Source organism: Alternaria conjuncta, assembly GCF_024043145.1.
Source record: "Alternaria conjuncta strain BMP 0040 chromosome Unknown scaffold_3, whole genome shotgun sequence".
Lineage (NCBI taxonomy): Eukaryota > Fungi > Ascomycota > Dothideomycetes > Pleosporales > Pleosporaceae > Alternaria > Alternaria conjuncta.
In genome coordinates, this window is record NW_026250092.1 from 501,774 (window position 1) to 518,908 (window position 17,135).

At 52.9% G+C, this 17,135-nt stretch overlaps 8 protein-coding genes across 8 annotated transcripts; 6 read left to right on the forward strand and 2 right to left on the reverse strand.

Moving 5' to 3' along the window:
• Window positions 1-1,088: 1,088 nt before the first annotated feature.
• Window positions 1,089-2,441, forward strand: J4E85_002139 (uncharacterized protein; the record flags this gene model as incomplete). Its single annotated transcript, XM_051466419.1, has 2 exons — window positions 1,089-1,632; window positions 1,690-2,441. The coding sequence occupies 2 exons, from the start codon at window positions 1,089-1,091 to the stop codon at window positions 2,439-2,441; spliced, it is 1,296 nt and encodes a 431-aa protein (XP_051329274.1).
• A 616-nt stretch (window positions 2,442-3,057) lies between these two features.
• On the forward strand, window positions 3,058-4,140 carry J4E85_002140 (uncharacterized protein; the record flags this gene model as incomplete). The annotated part of the gene is made up of 2 exons (XM_051466420.1): window positions 3,058-3,646; window positions 3,701-4,140. 2 exons carry the CDS (start codon window positions 3,058-3,060, stop codon window positions 4,138-4,140), a joined length of 1,029 nt encoding a protein of 342 aa, XP_051329275.1.
• Window positions 4,141-5,172: 1,032 nt separating this feature from the next.
• J4E85_002141 (uncharacterized protein) lies at window positions 5,173-5,800 on the forward strand (the record flags this gene model as incomplete). Its single annotated transcript, XM_051466421.1, has 2 exons — window positions 5,173-5,211; window positions 5,267-5,800. The coding sequence occupies 2 exons, from the start codon at window positions 5,173-5,175 to the stop codon at window positions 5,798-5,800; spliced, it is 573 nt and encodes a 190-aa protein (XP_051329276.1).
• A 464-nt stretch (window positions 5,801-6,264) lies between these two features.
• On the reverse strand, window positions 6,265-7,079 carry J4E85_002142 (uncharacterized protein; the record flags this gene model as incomplete). Its single annotated transcript, XM_051466422.1, has 3 exons — window positions 6,265-6,417; window positions 6,469-6,804; window positions 6,951-7,079. The coding sequence occupies 3 exons, from the start codon at window positions 7,077-7,079 to the stop codon at window positions 6,265-6,267; spliced, it is 618 nt and encodes a 205-aa protein (XP_051329277.1).
• A 217-nt stretch (window positions 7,080-7,296) lies between these two features.
• On the forward strand, window positions 7,297-8,876 carry J4E85_002143 (uncharacterized protein; the record flags this gene model as incomplete). Its single annotated transcript, XM_051466423.1, has 4 exons — window positions 7,297-7,347; window positions 7,400-7,475; window positions 7,522-8,017; window positions 8,318-8,876. The coding sequence occupies 4 exons, from the start codon at window positions 7,297-7,299 to the stop codon at window positions 8,874-8,876; spliced, it is 1,182 nt and encodes a 393-aa protein (XP_051329278.1).
• A 1,589-nt stretch (window positions 8,877-10,465) lies between these two features.
• Window positions 10,466-12,311, reverse strand: J4E85_002144 (uncharacterized protein; the record flags this gene model as incomplete). Its single annotated transcript, XM_051466424.1, has 4 exons — window positions 10,466-11,099; window positions 11,148-11,631; window positions 11,681-12,128; window positions 12,189-12,311. The coding sequence occupies 4 exons, from the start codon at window positions 12,309-12,311 to the stop codon at window positions 10,466-10,468; spliced, it is 1,689 nt and encodes a 562-aa protein (XP_051329279.1).
• Window positions 12,312-12,775: 464 nt separating this feature from the next.
• CCT1 (T-complex protein 1 subunit alpha) lies at window positions 12,776-14,592 on the forward strand (the record flags this gene model as incomplete). The annotated part of the gene is made up of 3 exons (XM_051466425.1): window positions 12,776-12,818; window positions 12,868-14,141; window positions 14,194-14,592. 3 exons carry the CDS (start codon window positions 12,776-12,778, stop codon window positions 14,590-14,592), a joined length of 1,716 nt encoding a protein of 571 aa, XP_051329280.1.
• Window positions 14,593-15,792: 1,200 nt separating this feature from the next.
• J4E85_002146 (uncharacterized protein) lies at window positions 15,793-16,941 on the forward strand (the record flags this gene model as incomplete). The annotated part of the gene is made up of 2 exons (XM_051466426.1): window positions 15,793-15,814; window positions 16,343-16,941. The coding sequence occupies 2 exons, from the start codon at window positions 15,793-15,795 to the stop codon at window positions 16,939-16,941; spliced, it is 621 nt and encodes a 206-aa protein (XP_051329281.1).
• Window positions 16,942-17,135: the final 194 nt, after the last annotated feature.

A 17,135-nucleotide genomic window follows, 5' to 3' on the forward strand; every position in this document is an offset into this window, starting at 1 on the left:
ATCGCCCGCCGTTAATCGGCCTGCTGGGCTGCGCGCCATCTCTCAAGCATCTATGGTGTTCTATCTCTTTCCTCACTTTGATCATATGCATATTTGTGCACCTTGCATCCTCCCCACTAGGTACGCGCAGGTAGAGAATACACCACTTGAATTAGGATAGGCTCCTGGCAGAGCGAAGCATAGCCTGATTAGTATCGCGTCTGTAAACTATTACCTAGGTAGACTACGATGTCAATTTTACTGGCAACAGCAGTCTCTCGCTCTCGCTCTCTCTCTCTCTCTCTCCCCTTCGGAAGCCAAAACACGCGAGTCTACTTCCCACGTCTATGACTACCTGGGGATGTCTATCTCTCTATTGATTGAGCCACCTCACTCGTAGTCCACTCTTCAGGTCAAAATGGCAGAGAACTACGCACGAACATGTGAGATCAGCAACAGAATCTAGGCATACCGTAAGCTCGCTACTGTCCCGACTTCCATATCAATATACTACCGAAAGGACAGCCTAGAGCATTCTACGCGCCCTTCTCGATGACGACGAATCGTCCCACGGAGGCGCCGACGTAGTCTCAGACGGCTCGGAACTGGCAGACGAAACAGGAGCCGGGAGGTTCTCGGGCTGCTCCGTAGGAGCGGCGGCAATATCCTTACTGGAAGTTACCGCATACCTGACCTCGGCCCCCGTATGGAACTCCAATATGCCTGGCATTATCGGCATTCAAGTGCTTTCACTGATATTCAACTAGTATGACCTAGCAGTGGCTGAGCGTGGCAGTACATCGGAGGCTGTTATCAAGATGCCCTCCCATTAGAGCTCAGTGAAGACGTAGAAAGAAGACGGAAATCACGAATTGTGCATATACGGCATGGAGATTTGGACTAGTTGCTCTACACGCCCCTTCCTAAAGCAGCATTGCGCTCGCGCGGAATGTTTGAAAAGCGGTGACCGAGCGCGCAGTGCAAACGGCCACACATTCTACTAGTCTCGCACAGTCTCCTCGCCCTTGACACTAGATTGAACGATATTCATCGCCGTCCAGCATCGCCTTCTTACACCGAATACCCGACGTTCGCTACCCGGTGCTATCATGCTGGTTCCTGAAACGCCTCAGTGTCAGCTCAAGGATGCTCTGGCGGTTTGTGAATGGGCGAGGACCATCTGCCCTGTCGAATTCGAGACACTGCCTGACCCGGACGATCTTGAGACCTATTTTCTGGATATTGCTGAGACATCCACAATCTTAAAAGCCATCGCATTCACGAGCTTCGACCCATCTTGCACGGCCGCCGAGCGGCTCTGTCCTGGCACTGGAGAGATCACTGTGCTTGCATTCATTCAAGAGTCTTCGCTGATGGCCTGTCCGATCCGTGGTGAGCAAATTGGCGGCAAGTTCGACTTGCTCAAATGGCTCAAAGATTATGGGCCGACGTTCTTGGACGCGTTCGCTTCGTGTTCGCTGGGTAACCGTCAATGCCCCACCCCTGTCGAGATCGCGCTTGAGATAGAGGCGACCATCAGATACTACCTTGCGGCGAAAGGGGTGGTAAAGGCTCTAGAATGTGATGATCAGATGTTCAAATGGAACTTCGCACGCGCATGTCATCGCCAACATCAGAAGATGTTGGAGGAGCGTAAGTCAGAAATGAACTTTTCTTCTTCCCGATGGCACAACCATTGACCATAAATAGGCAATACCCCAGAAGAAGCTTCGGGCTCTGTCGAACAACGTATCACTGGACTTCCTGAGTCCTCTGACATGTCTCAAGATTCCAACGGCGCTCACGAGCGATCCGGCGAGGAAGGGAACACAAACGACAATGACACAACAAGCCGTGCCTTGAACGAGAACCAGCAGCGCAGCGCCCTCAACGATGATACCAACATCGCCAATCTACAACGCGAGATCAAGAAGTTGCGTGTAAGACAAAAGAAGACAATGCGTCTTGAGGACAAATTCGCTACCCTAGAGGTACGCTTGACTACTTCAGAGAATAGAGAGAAGGTCATGAGTGACCGGCTTGACGCCATTACTCAGGAGCGGGATGACATGGAACAGCGGCACCAGACTCTTTGGAATGAATGTTTCTTCTTCAAGGCAGTCCAGGTAGATCGCACCAACACGGCTCTCGGAGCAGTGTTAGTTCTGTTCAACGACCTTACTCTACTCGAAGGTGAGGTTGAAAGGCTGACAACTGAGCACGAAGAGCTTAAGAAAGAGAACAGCGGCCTGGGCGGCAAGTTGCATACCATGATCGAGTTTGCTATGAAGTCAAAAAACGCCACAGTTCTGCATAGGGTCGCGAATGAGTCAGCTGTGGCTCACATCAAGAAGCTAGAGGAGAAGGTCGAAGAGCTGGAGACACAGATGAGAAAGCAAGAGACTTTGGTCAAGCAAGAAGAGTTTGAGAAACGCCGCATCGCTATGGACTCGGCTCATTGAGCCTGGCGATTGCCATATGCCACAGCTTTGTGTTTTGAGGGTGGCACAGAAAGTCGGAGTAATGCTTGCTGCAGATGACGTCTTCTTCTGTACAAGGATAGCGGTCTGGCTTACTCAATGTTTGGAAGGTGCCATCGCAACGTGGAAAGTGCGACAAGAAGGGGATATTATCGCAATGGCAAGGAATAGATGCGCGGAATGTAGAAGAAAGCGTTGTTGGATCGCACAGTAGGCAATCGACTTGCCCAAGAACCAAAGCTCGAGGGTTCTAAAGACCACTTACCGATAGGGCTGCAAAACACGCTCATGTTTCCACAACAAGTAAATCAGAATTCTGTCACAATCCCCAGATCTGATGCTAGAGTGAGGTGTCCTCTCTCACTTTTGGCGTAGCTGTATGAAGTGGGGTTGTCCACTGCTTCCCTCTCATCGCTCCTCCCTCAATCGCTTCCACTGGCGCGCCTCGGTGAGGCCACTAACCACTTTTGGCATCTCCAGTCGTTATATCACGATGAAGATGAGCCCACTTTGGGCGCGAGCTTCTACAGCTTCGTTTTTCCCTGCGAGGACTATCGTAGGAACACGCTCACTCCTTCTAATTGCACACAGCAACACCATGGCGCCCACCGGACTCACCTTCAAGGACGTTCAGACATGGGCACTCCGCGACTTCCCTGAACAATTCAGACAGCTTCCCGATGCGAAAGCGTTCCATGTACAGTTCAACATCGTCCGTGGGTACAACCACGACAACGACTTCAAGAGCCTTGTGATAGGCAGCACCCGCACCAAGACCGGAAAACCAGCCGACGTACTCGCGTGGCTAGCAGGCAGCCGTATACAGCTCGGATACATCGGTAAGAACCGGAAAGGGGAGCAACAAATTCGTCACATGGTCTTCGCCGAAGAGAACGTCTCGTGGTGGAGGTTCAAGTTCCCGTTCAGTGTCATCCTGCCGACCCAAGGCGGAACAGAAATTGCTTGTTTTAACGCCATGTTACGTTACTACTTCCTCGCCAATGGTTGGAGCAAAGGCGTGATCGACGACTCGGATGTCTTCCACAGATTCGTATCTAGATTTCCTCACGCTTGTCGGGCTATTGCAAACGCGATTACGCAGAGACCAGAACCGGTTCCGACCCCATCCGTTACGGTCTTCCCACCAGGAGCTGGTAGTGTGCTGGCCGCACCAGCAAACTACCAGTGTATGTCTAAAATCAGCCATCAATAAGTTCCGAGTAACTAACAGTCGAGCTCAGCACCTTATCCCGAGAGGCCTCCCTACCTTTTCGAGCAAATCGCGAACGACCCACTTCCAAGCCGATCATATACTGTGCTCAGCAGCCCGTCGCCCAGTCCGCCGCCAATCGATAATCCCACAACGACCCAAATACTACGCTCCCAAGTTGAGCTACAGACCCAACTTGGACATCCACAGCCAGTCCACTCTTGTGGAGACCAGATCGTGGCACTCGATGAAGCGAACGATGCCGACGAGCGAGACGGCTCTGGACTGCGAAATAAGCTTTTCGATCTCAACATCCGGCTTATGATCGCGGAAGGTCTCGCTCGGGATGCTGAGATCGCAGCGCGGACAGCTCAGGAAGAAGCACAACTCTGGAGGAAAAGGTATGAAGAAGCCGAGTCATACAGAATCAAATATGAGGAGATGAGGAGCCACTTTGGACTGCCGGAGTAGGATGAACTCAGAGCGTGAAGGTCGAGGGTCAGACGTGAGACTGAAAGGATGAGGGTTGTGGATGGAGGTGTCGCGCAACGTGCCAGCGATAGGGGAGGACTGATAAACATCTCGGTTGTAGCAGCGGCGGAGGGCGGATGATTGATGCGGGAGGCAGCACTATGTGATGAGAATCTAAGGGCAATGCTGAGCGACCGTATCGCATGGGCGTAGCGCCACATGATTTCTGCTTTTGCGAGTACATCGCTCTCTTGTATAAACTGTTACTGGTGCTGTTTCACGGAAAGAAGGTTGGAGTTTTCCAGGGTCCATTCACATGCATGGGTCTTGAAAGAATGGGCGCCCCGCTTACGTCGCGGACGCGTTCCCACGCGGACGCAGCGTGAACCAAGTTCGCGCACCGCCGCTACGTCATCGCTCACATCGCAATCAAGCGCAAGCCCACAAACATCTACCGCGCGCAGAATCCCCACCTCACATGATCGATGCGCATATACATATTTTACTACCCTTCCATCACTAGAATATACTCAAAACCTACTTGAGGGTCTTTTCGGCATGGGCGCATTACTTTCCTCCATCCTTGCGCCTATCGCCCTACCGCTGGGCTCATTCTTGGCCATTCCTATGCTATCCTCATGGTCGACAGGCCTAAACCTCATCTTCCTCTCGGTCGCATGGACGACAATCGCCGCATCCTATTCTCCTCTTCAACTTGAGCTAGTTGCGCCCCTAGTAATTCGACTATCTCTCTACATCATCCCCAGCCTGATCTTCTTGCTATTCGATATCGGATTACCAAGTCTAGCAATCGAGTTCAAATCTCAGGGACAATGGGGTATTCCAAATAATCAAAAGGGTGGCGCACGCGCAGTGAGAAGAGTGATTGCGTGGAGCTGTGCAAATGTGTTGCTCAGTGTGGCGTTGCAAGCGGGTATTGAGTTCTTGATCACAGACGTACTGCAGATGAGGAGTCTGCTCCTCATCAAAGGCAGTCGATGGGGATTGAATCACCTACCAAACCCATGGACGATGGTCAAACATGGTATTATCGGACTGTTGTCTCGTAACGTAAGATACCATGATTGCGTTGCCTAACAAAGATGTACTAACAGACATGTCGTAGGTTCTGCAATATTATATCCACACACATCTGCTGCACTCTCCGACCGGCGGTGCACTCTCGGACTTGCATCAGAACTGGCACCACAGCATCAAGATCCCCTACTCCTTTGCCGCAAACTACGACCACCCCATCTGCCACCTCCTGCATCGCTTCCTACCTCTATACCTTCCAGCAATTGCTCTACGGATGCATATCCTCACTTACTTGATCCTGATCGCTATCTTCAGTCTAGAAGAGACCTTCGTGTACTCTGGGTACAATGTCCTACCCTCAACCATCATGCTGCGAGGCATGGCACGACGCGCCGATGCGCACATGATGAGTGAAGGAGAGGGTAATTACGGATGCATGGGTGTTTTGGACTGGTGCCACGGGACAACAATTGGTAAAGATGTCGTCGAGGACCTGAAAGCGGAGATGGAGAAGCACAACGTGGAGGAGAAGGCGGGGAAAGCTATAGATGGCGCGGGGGAAGCGGCGAACGGACTGGCGGGGAAGTTTGGCAAGGCTAGGAAAGGAAGGGGAAAGAAGTAAGTAGGTCAAGCGGCGAGCCTAGGGTCATGTAACGAGGTCTGCGTACGTATGGCATTGGCGCAATTGGTTCGGTGGTAGTGTCCTTGGTTAGCGGTCGCTTCTGATACCCTCACGTCTGGTCGCTGGGAGTTCGTGGGCAGTCGGCGCAGTATCGGTCGAAGAATGTAACGTCTGTATCTCTATTCCTTGCATCAGTACTCGATTACCACCCAGTATGTACTGCGCCAATTGAACGCCCAACTATGACATCACGCAAGCGGAGACCAAATGTTCACTTTTGGACCGTCTCAGATTCGCTCGCTTCATATAAAGCCTTATGGTAAATGCCTTGTCGGAATCCTCCATGAAAAAAATTGGCTGCCGTGCCGCTGCGATTCTTGTTTACCGCTAGTACAGCCGCAGTATGCCGAAGTCGTCTTTCATCCCATGCACTGAACGCCGAATGCCCGATCGTTATCCGTCGCTTAGAAGACCATCTGGTGAGGCCTGTCGGAGCTACGGAGGCTGAAGCTGGCACCGAGGTAGTCGGCGAGGTGAGCCTCCTTCTTGATGGTGGCCAGGAGAGCCTTGTCGACGGCCTTCTGGTCCTCGACGCGGTCCTTGGAAGTCTCCTTCTTCTGTGGCTTTTGTCAGTATTGTCGCATTGCACTTCCATTGTGTGCACGTACCTCGGGCTTCTCGCCCTGCTTGAAGAAAGCATCCTCACCCGGCTTGTGGGCGGCCTTGTCCTTAGTGAAGTAGCCGTCCTGGCTGCACTTCTCCACAACCTTCTCGTCTACACCGCTCAGGTCGACGCTGGTAGAGGTAGCGATGACATATCGGGCGTTTACGCGGCGAAGGGGAACACCGTTGACTTTGAAGGGACCGGTAACAAGGAGGACACCCTGGGAAAGGTGCTTGAGGACGACGACGCGCTTGCCGCGGAAGCGACCAGCAAGGAGGATGACGACGGTACCGGGCTGGAGAGACTGGCGGACCTTCGCAGGGCGGACAGACTTGCGGGCCTTGAGTCGCAGTTAGCGGAGCTCCAATTGATGTCTTGATTCTTGTCCTTGCACCCAAACACCCGCCGCATGCTGTCGCAGTGACTGCACCCAGCACCCCTGCAGTCCATCTCTTCTGTGCAAACCATCGTCTATCGCGAACGTACCTTCTTGGGGACAGCAACGTCCTCAGCAGGGTAGTACTTGCTGGCCTTCTGCGAGTGGTGCGGTATCGACCTCTCCCCCTTGGAGAACTTCTGGGTGGTGGGCTTCGTGTCCTCTTGTTTGGCCGCCATTTCGTTTCGCTGTGGTCGTTAGTGCTGGTCGGTGGTGTTGGCGATGGAATCGATTTTCGTGAATTCGAGTGTGTGCCAAGCTGTCCAATCGATACGCGCGACCGGGCCGAGAGTTGTTCCGTTGGTTACGTAACCCGCGTGGAGCTTGCAGCTTGCGGCGATGCTCGCGGTACCGCCGCTGAACATCACTGCCCCAACACCAACACACACCGCAGACATGTCTATCCAACCGCTCATCACCTTCAAGGCCGGCCAGTGTGAGCTGACTGTAAGCGTCGCGGGAACCGACAATCCAGATCGTACACTAACAGTAGCCACAGCGCGGAGAAGGCAACCAGCAGACAGTCAAGCCAGTACCGACACCCGGCTATGTCTACCTGTACCAAGGAGAAGATGGTTTGTTTGCAACCAACTTAGCCTCTTCATCAACTTACATATCCAGAATTCGTGCACTTTTGCTGGCGACCACGCGACCGTTCGCTCGACCAGTCGGACCTCGACCTCATCATGATCCCCGGTGACGGCTCCTTCCAACCCTACACCGGCAAGGACTCCATCGATGACCCCGAGAACATCAAGTCGCCCACCAACGGCCGCATCTTCGTCCTCAAGTTCAGCTCGAGCTCACAACGTTATCTCTTCTGGTTGCAATCAAAGTCGCAGCACCCGCGCGGCGCGAGTTGGTTCAGCGAGCGCGACCTCAAGATCGGACAGGTCATTGACTTGCTGCTGACGGGCGAGGAGATTGATGTACAGGCTGAACTTGCAGGTATCTCGAGCTCATCCAACAATGACGAGGATGAGACCATGGAAGACGTAGAGCCATCTAGCCGAAACCGCCACGGTAGCACCGGAGGCGCAGGTGCTGGTGCCACAGGCGGTGATATCCGAGATGAAGGCGAAGAGTCCCGAGAAGGGGGTGCCGATGGTGGTCGAGCGTAGGTTCCATCTATTTGTATCGCATTCGGCGTCGTGGCGCAGTCTACCTTTCCGGACAGAATCGAGCTGCTGTGAAAATTACCAACGGCTCTATACAAAACTATAAAGATATCCTGTCACGGTACGGCGTTTTGGGAGAAGCATAAGACCATCCAAACATGGCGATTGGCACTGGCTGCTCATGTACAACAATAGAAAATAAGCATCATGCTACGTCTTCCACTGGCCACGCCGCGGCGCTCGTTTCGCGTTTTTGCTTTTGCCTCTTCTCTTGAACATTCTCGCTAACGCGTCGACAGAGCCGGATCAGGTGATGTCTCTGCCATTGTGCAAGACTTCATGAACTCGCTCAAAGGCGGCAACGCAGGCGGCAGCTCACAACAACAAAGAGGATCAGAACCGTTCGCGAGTCTTACCGAGTTCCTCTGGCCTACGCATACTCTCTCAACCGTTGAGAACGCTTCCGACGAGACCATCGACGCACTGTGTGCCCAATTACCGACAATCCCTTTCCTCCTAGAAGCCGAAGTCGAAGACATCGATCAAATCGACCCCAACTCCGAGACCGCGCAGATGGCCATACAGACATTGGGTCGGGACGAGAAAATTGAGGTTCTGAGCAGGATCCTACGGGCACCCCAGCTGAGGGGAGCTTTAGGCAGTTTGAACGAGGCCCTGAGAACCGGTGCTCTACCGACTGTCAGCCAGGCATTGAAAATTGATGTCGAAAACGGAGGCTATATGAGAGGTGGAGGCATGCCACTTGGTGGCGGGGATGCAGTCAAGGCTTTTCTGGAAGGTGTCAAGAAGACAGTAGAAAAGGAGAAGAAGGGCGGCGATGACATGGACACCAGCTAGACTGCCAAGCGGCTGTAGCGATTTGGACATGCTTTGGCATTGAATGACGACACACGAATGATGCACATATAGACGACAATGACCAATGGCACGATCAATGCATTGCAAGGGTAGGATAATCGAATTATTCTCGCTCTGATCTGTACTTTTCAAATCCTCTTCTTAGAGGTTCGCTTCCCATCTAGGAGGATATCCAAAGTGTACAAAGTCAGTCAACGGCTTTAGCCTTTCCACAGATTCATACCCACCACCGACTTTCATTCGTCTCACTTCCAACGGGGAAATGGTTATCAGCCAAATCTTTCCATAATTGCAGCCACTCCACTTAAGTGCTCAATATCCTCAACTTTGTCTGCTGGATGTTGTTCGCGATAATGCTTCATCCACGCATCGCGTTGATCCTTATACTGCGGTTGCGAGTAGCACCCCTTACAAGGTACTCTCAGTCCAGGGAGGTAGCGAGGAAAGTGGTAAGCGCAGAAGTTGGGGTCTACGTCACTGTTGAGATGTTAGCCATCGAATCGTGGAAAGAGAGAGATGGGACACAGGAGTGACGGGCTACTGACCTATCGTCAACTTCAGGGTCGGCAGGCGTGAAGAATGTAGAGGATGAGGGCGTATAGTTGGAGATTGGCGCATCGACTAGGGTGCCGGTGTTCGAGAAAGTGGGTGAAGGCTGACTCAGAGTTGGGGATGTTGAAGACATTGACACCGGGGAAGTAGGATGGCTCTGCATATAACCTGATTCCGCACCCACCGCCTCTAGTCCTGTACCCGGCGCCATGAAGCGGAATGCTGGAGTACCGCTCCGGCCCTGTTGCTGTTGTTGTGCTTGACTGCCCAGCACCGCCGCTCTCAGCGGAGAAGGGTGAGCCTGTGATTCACGAGCACGCTGTGAAGGCAAATCTTGGACATCGGTTCTCCGCGCTGGTGGACCAGTTGACGAGGGCGCCATAGCAGACACAACGGAACTTGAGCGCGACAGATCCGGTGCATTTCCGCGGTTGCTGGGGATGCGGCGGCCCGTAGCGATAGCATGGGGACACGGTGTTGTGCAGATCGTTTTGTGGTGTCCGCAAGCATAAACTTGGAGGAGTTTGTGACACATTCTGGGCGACCGGTAAGGTTCTGTTAGAATGATCGGGGGGCTCTTGGTGTATGAGTTGGTGGGTAACTCAGGATCAAAGTTGGATGACGAGAGTAAGTGAATGTCAGAGCGGCGTGGACGTGAGTCAACACAAAATCGGAGGCGGTGATGTGTCGCAAAGAGCTGATGAAAGTGGCGACTCAATCACTCACAAGCGGTATGTGAGCGTTGGTTCAGCTTATTCACGCACTAGCATTCGTTTGCCTGTCTGCGCGTTTGTCAATATGAAAACAACATTGTACATTGAGGAAGATACGACTTCGAAGGACAGGGCAGGGCAGGGCAGAACTTTGGGTTCTATGCTAGAAGCTATATCAACATTGCAAAATCATGAATGACCAGTGTAACGACAACCGCTTCTCCATGCCGCAAACACCGCGCCATCAAACTCCATGCCACCGAATGCTCGAAGAAACAATACACTTCCTGAGGTGTCAATCCACTAGTAACTCCGTCCGAACAAGATCCACTGCTTGGCGGGAGTCTGACAGTCGGGGTTGATGCACTTGGTCTTGCCAGGCTCAATACCCTCGGGCTGCTCAAAAGGAATGCACAAACTCTTTGCACCCATGGCAGGAGCCTGCTTATCTTCCGCAACGCCATCGCCCAACGCACTCCGTGCGCTCTTCGCCTTCACCTCATCTTCGCACTTGTCGCCCTCACAGTGGGGAACCAGGACAACGTTCTTGCCGTTCAAGGTAGGGACAAAGTCATCCCAGTTGGTAAGCTGGATGCGGTGGTCCCGGTATGCCTTGTCAGCCTTGTTGAACATGTCTTCCTGGATCTGCTCGAGTAACTTGGGGACTTCTTGTGCGATGCTGTCGACATTGATGGTACCACGTGCGGCGTCCTTGTCATCGATGTCGCGACGAGATGTGGTGACAATACCCTTCTCAGCATCCTTGGGGCCGAATTCGATTCGCAGAGGAATACCCTTCAACTCCCAGTCGTTGAACTTCCAGCCGGGAGAGTAGCCCTCACGGTAGTCGGTCTCAACGCGAACACCAGCCTCGGTAAGATCGTCATGAATCTTCTTGACCTTGCTGTAAAGGTCCTCCTTAGCCTCAGCAGACATCCTGGTTTCGTTAGCATTGCCATAGTTGAGTCATCAGTGATAAACGTACTTGGCGGTGACTCCCACAGGAATGACAACAACTTGGATCTCAGCCACTCTGGGAGGAATGACGAGACCTCGGTTGTCTCCGTGAGTCAGAATCATGACACCGATCGAACGTGTAGTCAGACCCCATGAGTTCTGCCACACGTGGACGTGTTCCGACTTTCCAGCTTCCTTGGCGGTGGGGTCCTCGACTGTGATGTTGAACATCTTTGAGAAATGTTGACCGAGAGCATGGGATGTTGCAGCCTGAATACCGCGACCAGTAGCGGGAATGAAACCTTCGACGGTGGTAGTGTAGTCGGCTCCGGGGAACTTCTCGTTGACAGTCTTCGTTCCCTTCACGACCGGAACGGCAAGCAGCTTCTGGTACACATCAGAGTACCAGTCCAGGATCTGGAGAACCTCATCGCTCGCTTCCTTCTGGGTAAGATGTGCGGTGTGGCCTTCTTGCCAGAGGAACTCGCGCGATCGGATGAAGGGCATGGGATCTGGACATAGATTAGACACTGCGGAAGAAAACAATAGGTCAGTACTAACGCTTGAACTCCCACCGAACGACGTTGTTCCACTGGTTCAGCTTCAGGGGAAGATCGCGATGCGACTGGATCTTGCGCGCGAAGTAGGGGTACATGGCTGTTTCGGAAGTAGGGCGCACAGCGACGGGCTTCTCCAGGTCAGATTTTCCGCCCTTGGTCACCCACGCGACCTCGGCGGCGAAACCCTCCACATGCTCCTTCTCTCGCTCCAAGTTATCAGCGCTGATGAAAATGGGGAAGTATGCGTTTCGGACTTTCAAAGTCTTGATCTGGCTGTCGAACCACGACTTGATGTTCTCCCAGATGGCGTACGAGGAGGGCTCGAGGATGTAGCATCCGGCTACGTCGTAGTAGGAGATCATCTGCCCCTTTGTAATGACCTGTTGGTACCAGTCTCCCAGGTCGACCTCCTTTGCGACATCGATACCAATCAACGCTGAACCTTCGATCTGTGGCTTGATTAGTATCGCGCATGGTGTCGGATGTTCGGTGTCGCCGCATAGACCTACCTTCTTCTTCTGTTGCTGGGGCTTCTTCGCGGCTTTCTGAGGGTTACCATCCTTTTTACTCTTCTTGGTCTCAGAGATGGAAAGATCCTTCATCTTGCCATCGGCAGCTGTGGCTTCAGCCATGTTGGGAAGGTGCTATACAAAGCTGTCAGCGTCTCGCAAGAGATATCTTCACGAGTACTAATGGATGAAAAGGTAGTGAAATCGCGGTCGTATAGATATTCTAGCCAAACCCATTTGTAAACAGGGTGAGTTGGTGGGGCAGGCGGGGTATCAAGACGCGACTTGGGACTACTTACGTGCAATTGAGTTATGGCAAGTTAAAGAGACGGTGGGGAACCCAAACAATATAAGGCGAGAGCACTCTAGAGTCACGTAAAGCTAAGACAGAGTCGGCTCGTTGCAGTCTCGTGTGAGTCGACAGCCAAATGTGTGGAGGGCCGAGTCATCGGCGCAGGGGTCCAGACTAGCGCGATTCACGGGCGGAGCTACCATTCGCCGTCGCCGACGCGGGCGGGCATTGCTGGAGATTTTCTGGACCGCGTAGAGGCAGCAACAACGAAGCAGAACAGCTATCACCCGACACAATGGCAGGAATCTTCGAGCAGTCACGTAGCGGAGGAACTCTGTGTAAGCCGCCGAAGCTAACAAGACCGCCGCAAAAAGCTAACACGTGCAGTCCTCGGCGGCCAGAAAATCAGCGGCCAGGACATTCGCGACCAAAACGTCCTCGCGACCCAAGCGATCTCGAATGTCGTCAAGTCGTCCTTTGGACCCTCGGGTCTTGACAAGATGATGGTCGACGACATCGGTGACGTTACCGTAACCAACGACGGCGCTACCATCCTCAGTTTGCTGGATATCGAGCACCCCGCAGGCAAAATCCTCGTCGACCTGGCCCAACAACAAGACAAGGAAGTCGGAGATGGCACAACCTCCGTCGTCATAATAGCGGCCGAGCTGCTGCGGAGAGCGAACGAGCTCATGAAGAACAAAATCCACCCCACCACCATCATCACAGGCTACAGGCTGGCGCTGAGGGAGGCGGTCAAGTACATGAACGAGAACATCAGCACCAAGGTCGATGCGCTCGGTCGGGACTCGCTAGTCAACATCGCGAAGACGTCCATGTCCAGCAAGATCATCGGCTCCGACTCCGACTTCTTCGCCAACATGGTGGTAGACGGCATGACTGCTGTCAAGATGACAAACAACAAGGGCGAGGTCAAATACCCTGTAAAGGCTGTCAACATCCTCAAAGCACACGGTCAAAGCGCGACTCAGTCGATACTGGTCAAGGGCTACGCTCTCAACTGCACGGTCGCCTCGCAAGCCATGAAGACGCGCATCACCGACGCCAAGATTGCCTGCTTGGACATCAACTTGCAGAAGGAGCGCATGAAGTTGGGTGTTCACATCACCATCGACGACCCGGAGCAGCTAGAGAAGATCCGAGAGCGCGAAGCTGGCATTGTCACCGAGCGCATTGAGATGATCTTGAAGGCTGGCGCCAACGTCATCATGACTACAAAGGGTATCGACGACCTCTGCCTCAAGCACTTCGTTGAGAAGGGTGCCATGGCTGTGCGAAGGTGTAAGAAGGAGGATCTGCGAAGGATAGCGAAGGCGACCGGTGCAACCCTGGTCAGCACCCTTTCTGATCTGAACGGTGACGAGAAGTTTGAGGCAGCAAACCTTGGCCATGCTGAGGAGGTTTCGCAAGAGCGCATTTCCGATGACGAGTGCATTCTGGTCAAGGGCACCAAGGCTTTCTCATCCGCATCCATCATCCTGCGAGGTGCGAACGACTACGCTCTGGACGAGATGGAGCGATCAGTACACGACTCATTATCAGCCGTGAAGCGAACCCTCGAGAGCGGCCGCATCGTCCCTGGTGGAGGTGCCGTTGAAACTGCGTTGCACATCTACTTGGAAGAGTGGGCAACGTCAGTGGTAAGTCACTCCAATCCTTGCATGTCTACAACGTGACTAACGATAAATCTAGGGCTCTCGGGAACAGTTGGCCATTGCTGCTTTTGCGCAGTCTCTGCTTGCTATTCCTAAGACACTTGCCATCAACGCGGCCAAGGATGCTACCGAGCTCGTCGCCAACCTCCGATCACGGCACGCTCTTTCACAGCGGACAGTGAACCCTTCAGACCCTTCGTCGCAAGACGCAAAGCAGCTGGCCAAGTCGAAGAACTACAAGAACTACGGTCTGGACCTGTCAAACGGTAAAGTGCACGACTGCCTAAAGGCCGGTGTACTGGAACCCAGCATGAGCAAAGTCAAGCAATTGAAGTCAGCAGTGGAGGCGTGTGTTGCGATTATGCGTATCGATACCCTGATCAAGCTGGATCCAGAGGAGCAAGGTGGAGGTGGTGACGATGGCCATGGACATTAGATGTCCTGGCGTCAAGAGGAGATAGACCCGACTGAAAAGATAACGACAGCGTAATGAAGGCTCCAAGCCCACGTGCAAGATACTCCTCTATTATCCCCACTCTGTTCCAAGCCACCCTAAGGACCCCCAACCGAAATCTGCTTGCCGCGGCACTGACTCATTAAAGCTTTTGGGGGCCAAATGTGACCATCGTGTAGGGCTTTCGGACCGACTACCACCTGTTCTCAAAGCTATGTAGGCAACCAAAGCTTGCAGGCCTCGATTTGCACCAAACACCAAAAGACTCCCAATGATACGATCGTGCACAAGCTCATCACTTGCAGCTGTCATTTGGGACATGAGAAGGCTTGTTAATTATTGCGCCTCAAACCCTACCTCGGCAGTTCACGGCCACGATGGGGATCTACATGCGACTCTGCCGCGTCGCACAACACATGGCTTTCCGGTGAGATTATCTGGCGACCAAGACATCCGACGTGCCTGGTGTTCATATTAAAGAGGTAAAGCGCACGGTGGTGATGGCTGCAAGCGGCTTGTTTACAGCCTATCGCGGCGCTACACAAGCGAGGCGGATTGTTTCTTTCTTCTTCAGCTCGCTACCCCATGCTAGCTACACATCCGTTGTCCCTGCAGCGGTCACCATTGCGTCTAGCGTCAAGACGAACACCTTGTGGAAATACTGAACAACTGTGCTTGAGATGATGCAGTAACGGAAAGAATGAGCAGGAAAAGCGTAGGTGTGGTGCAAGTATTGCAGCAATCCTGCATGTACAACAAGCACGTCCAACCGAACGCTTTCATGGAACCCAAATGCACAAATTCTCAGCTGATCAGCCTTCAATACGCTCTCCTCGTATGTGTGGCCGCAGCCGGCAAGCCCCAGCGGGTCGCTGCACGCCTTACGGCGCAATGTCTTTCTCATTGTACGTAGCTCAACGTACCTAGGTATGAGTACTTAGCTTGTAGGGCCCTGCTCTTTCCTTAAGGGTGCTTTCTGTTCCTCGTTTTGTAATTTCTCGGGTCTGAAACGTCATGGCATATACCAGGCTTTCTTCGTTGCTGGTCGTTCTCTTTTCCGCAAAGTATGGGAGCACTGCTATGATACGGGCACCGACGCCTGCTGTCACGCCCGCCCCTGCTGCAACAGCTGTAGCACTGGCTGTTAGGGATGTTACTACCCTTGGATATATTTCCACGGGCATGTATGGCTCGAGTACACTGTGTAAGATTGATTACCTACATGGCTGCTCGATTGTTGCTAAGAAGTCTTAGATGACACCATCACCGCAAATAACGAGGGTCATGTCATCGCAACATCAGGTAGCCTTTACAAGATCTGTGCGCCAGAATCTCTTTGCGAGTTCTTTTCTTGTGAGAGCGATTACGTTGTGTATCCGACTACATCGGTCTTCTGGTGCGTTCTGGCTCCTGGTCGCCTGGATATTGTATACTAACATGGCATCGCAGTGGAGGCTCAAACTTAACTTGCAGCTACTGGGAGCTGGCAACAGATATCAATGACCCTTCACCATTGACCAACTACTGGTGCGATGCTAAGACGGAAACGGGAGGAAGGATCTTAGTAACCACCCCAGACCAAGGTATGCAATCTGTCTAACCTTGATGAAGCATTGACTGACAACACACTTCCAAGATTCATCAACCTCCCCTAACACTGGCTCATCCTCGAATACCCCAATCTCTCTGTCCTTCACTCCACTCTCACGTACCGCTTCCGGTCGTCCCTCAGATGCACCACTTGACCTTACACCTTCCTCCGGTAACGAAGATTCCAACGACTCCAACAACTCCAACGAATCCAACAATTCCAACAATTCCAAGAAGTCAACTCCAGTAGGCGCAATCGCCGGTGGAGTAATCGGCGGCGTCGCTCTTCTAGCCGCTGTAGTTCTCGGAGTCTTCTTCCTTCTTCGCCGCAAGAAGAAGCAACAGAACAATACCACCGTCAACAACAACATGCAGCAGCCACCCACCGCACCTCAAGCTCCACCAGCCGGTGTCCAGTACTACCACGAGCAGAAGCCCGTCCCTCAGCAACACATGCAACAGATGCCGTCTCCACCGCCTCAACACCAACAGCACTACGGTCAGTACGATCCGAACGCACAGCAACCCGCGCAACATTTCTATGACCCCAATGCTCAGTCTGCGTATGCTACGCAGCAGGGTGGCTATGCGATGCCGGAGAAAATATCAGGTGCTGTGAATCCTGTGCAGGCGAACCCGCACTATTCGGACGGGCCAGTGAGCCCTGTACCGCAGTACTCCCCAGCTATGTCGCCGCCAGTTCCAGCCACCATTAATGAGTTGCCGAGTGGGAGGATGTGAGTACAGTAGTGTTGCATTCGGTCGTGGATGATATGGCCATCGTCCTGGAAAGCAGTTCATGTCTTTGTGCTGTCTTGCACAGTCTGATACTGCGTGCCGTACAGTGGATGGAGAGATGGATGTACATTTGAAGTGCAGTACAACTCTAGGTACAACTCTAGTGTTGATGAATTATACCCCCCCTGTTATATGAC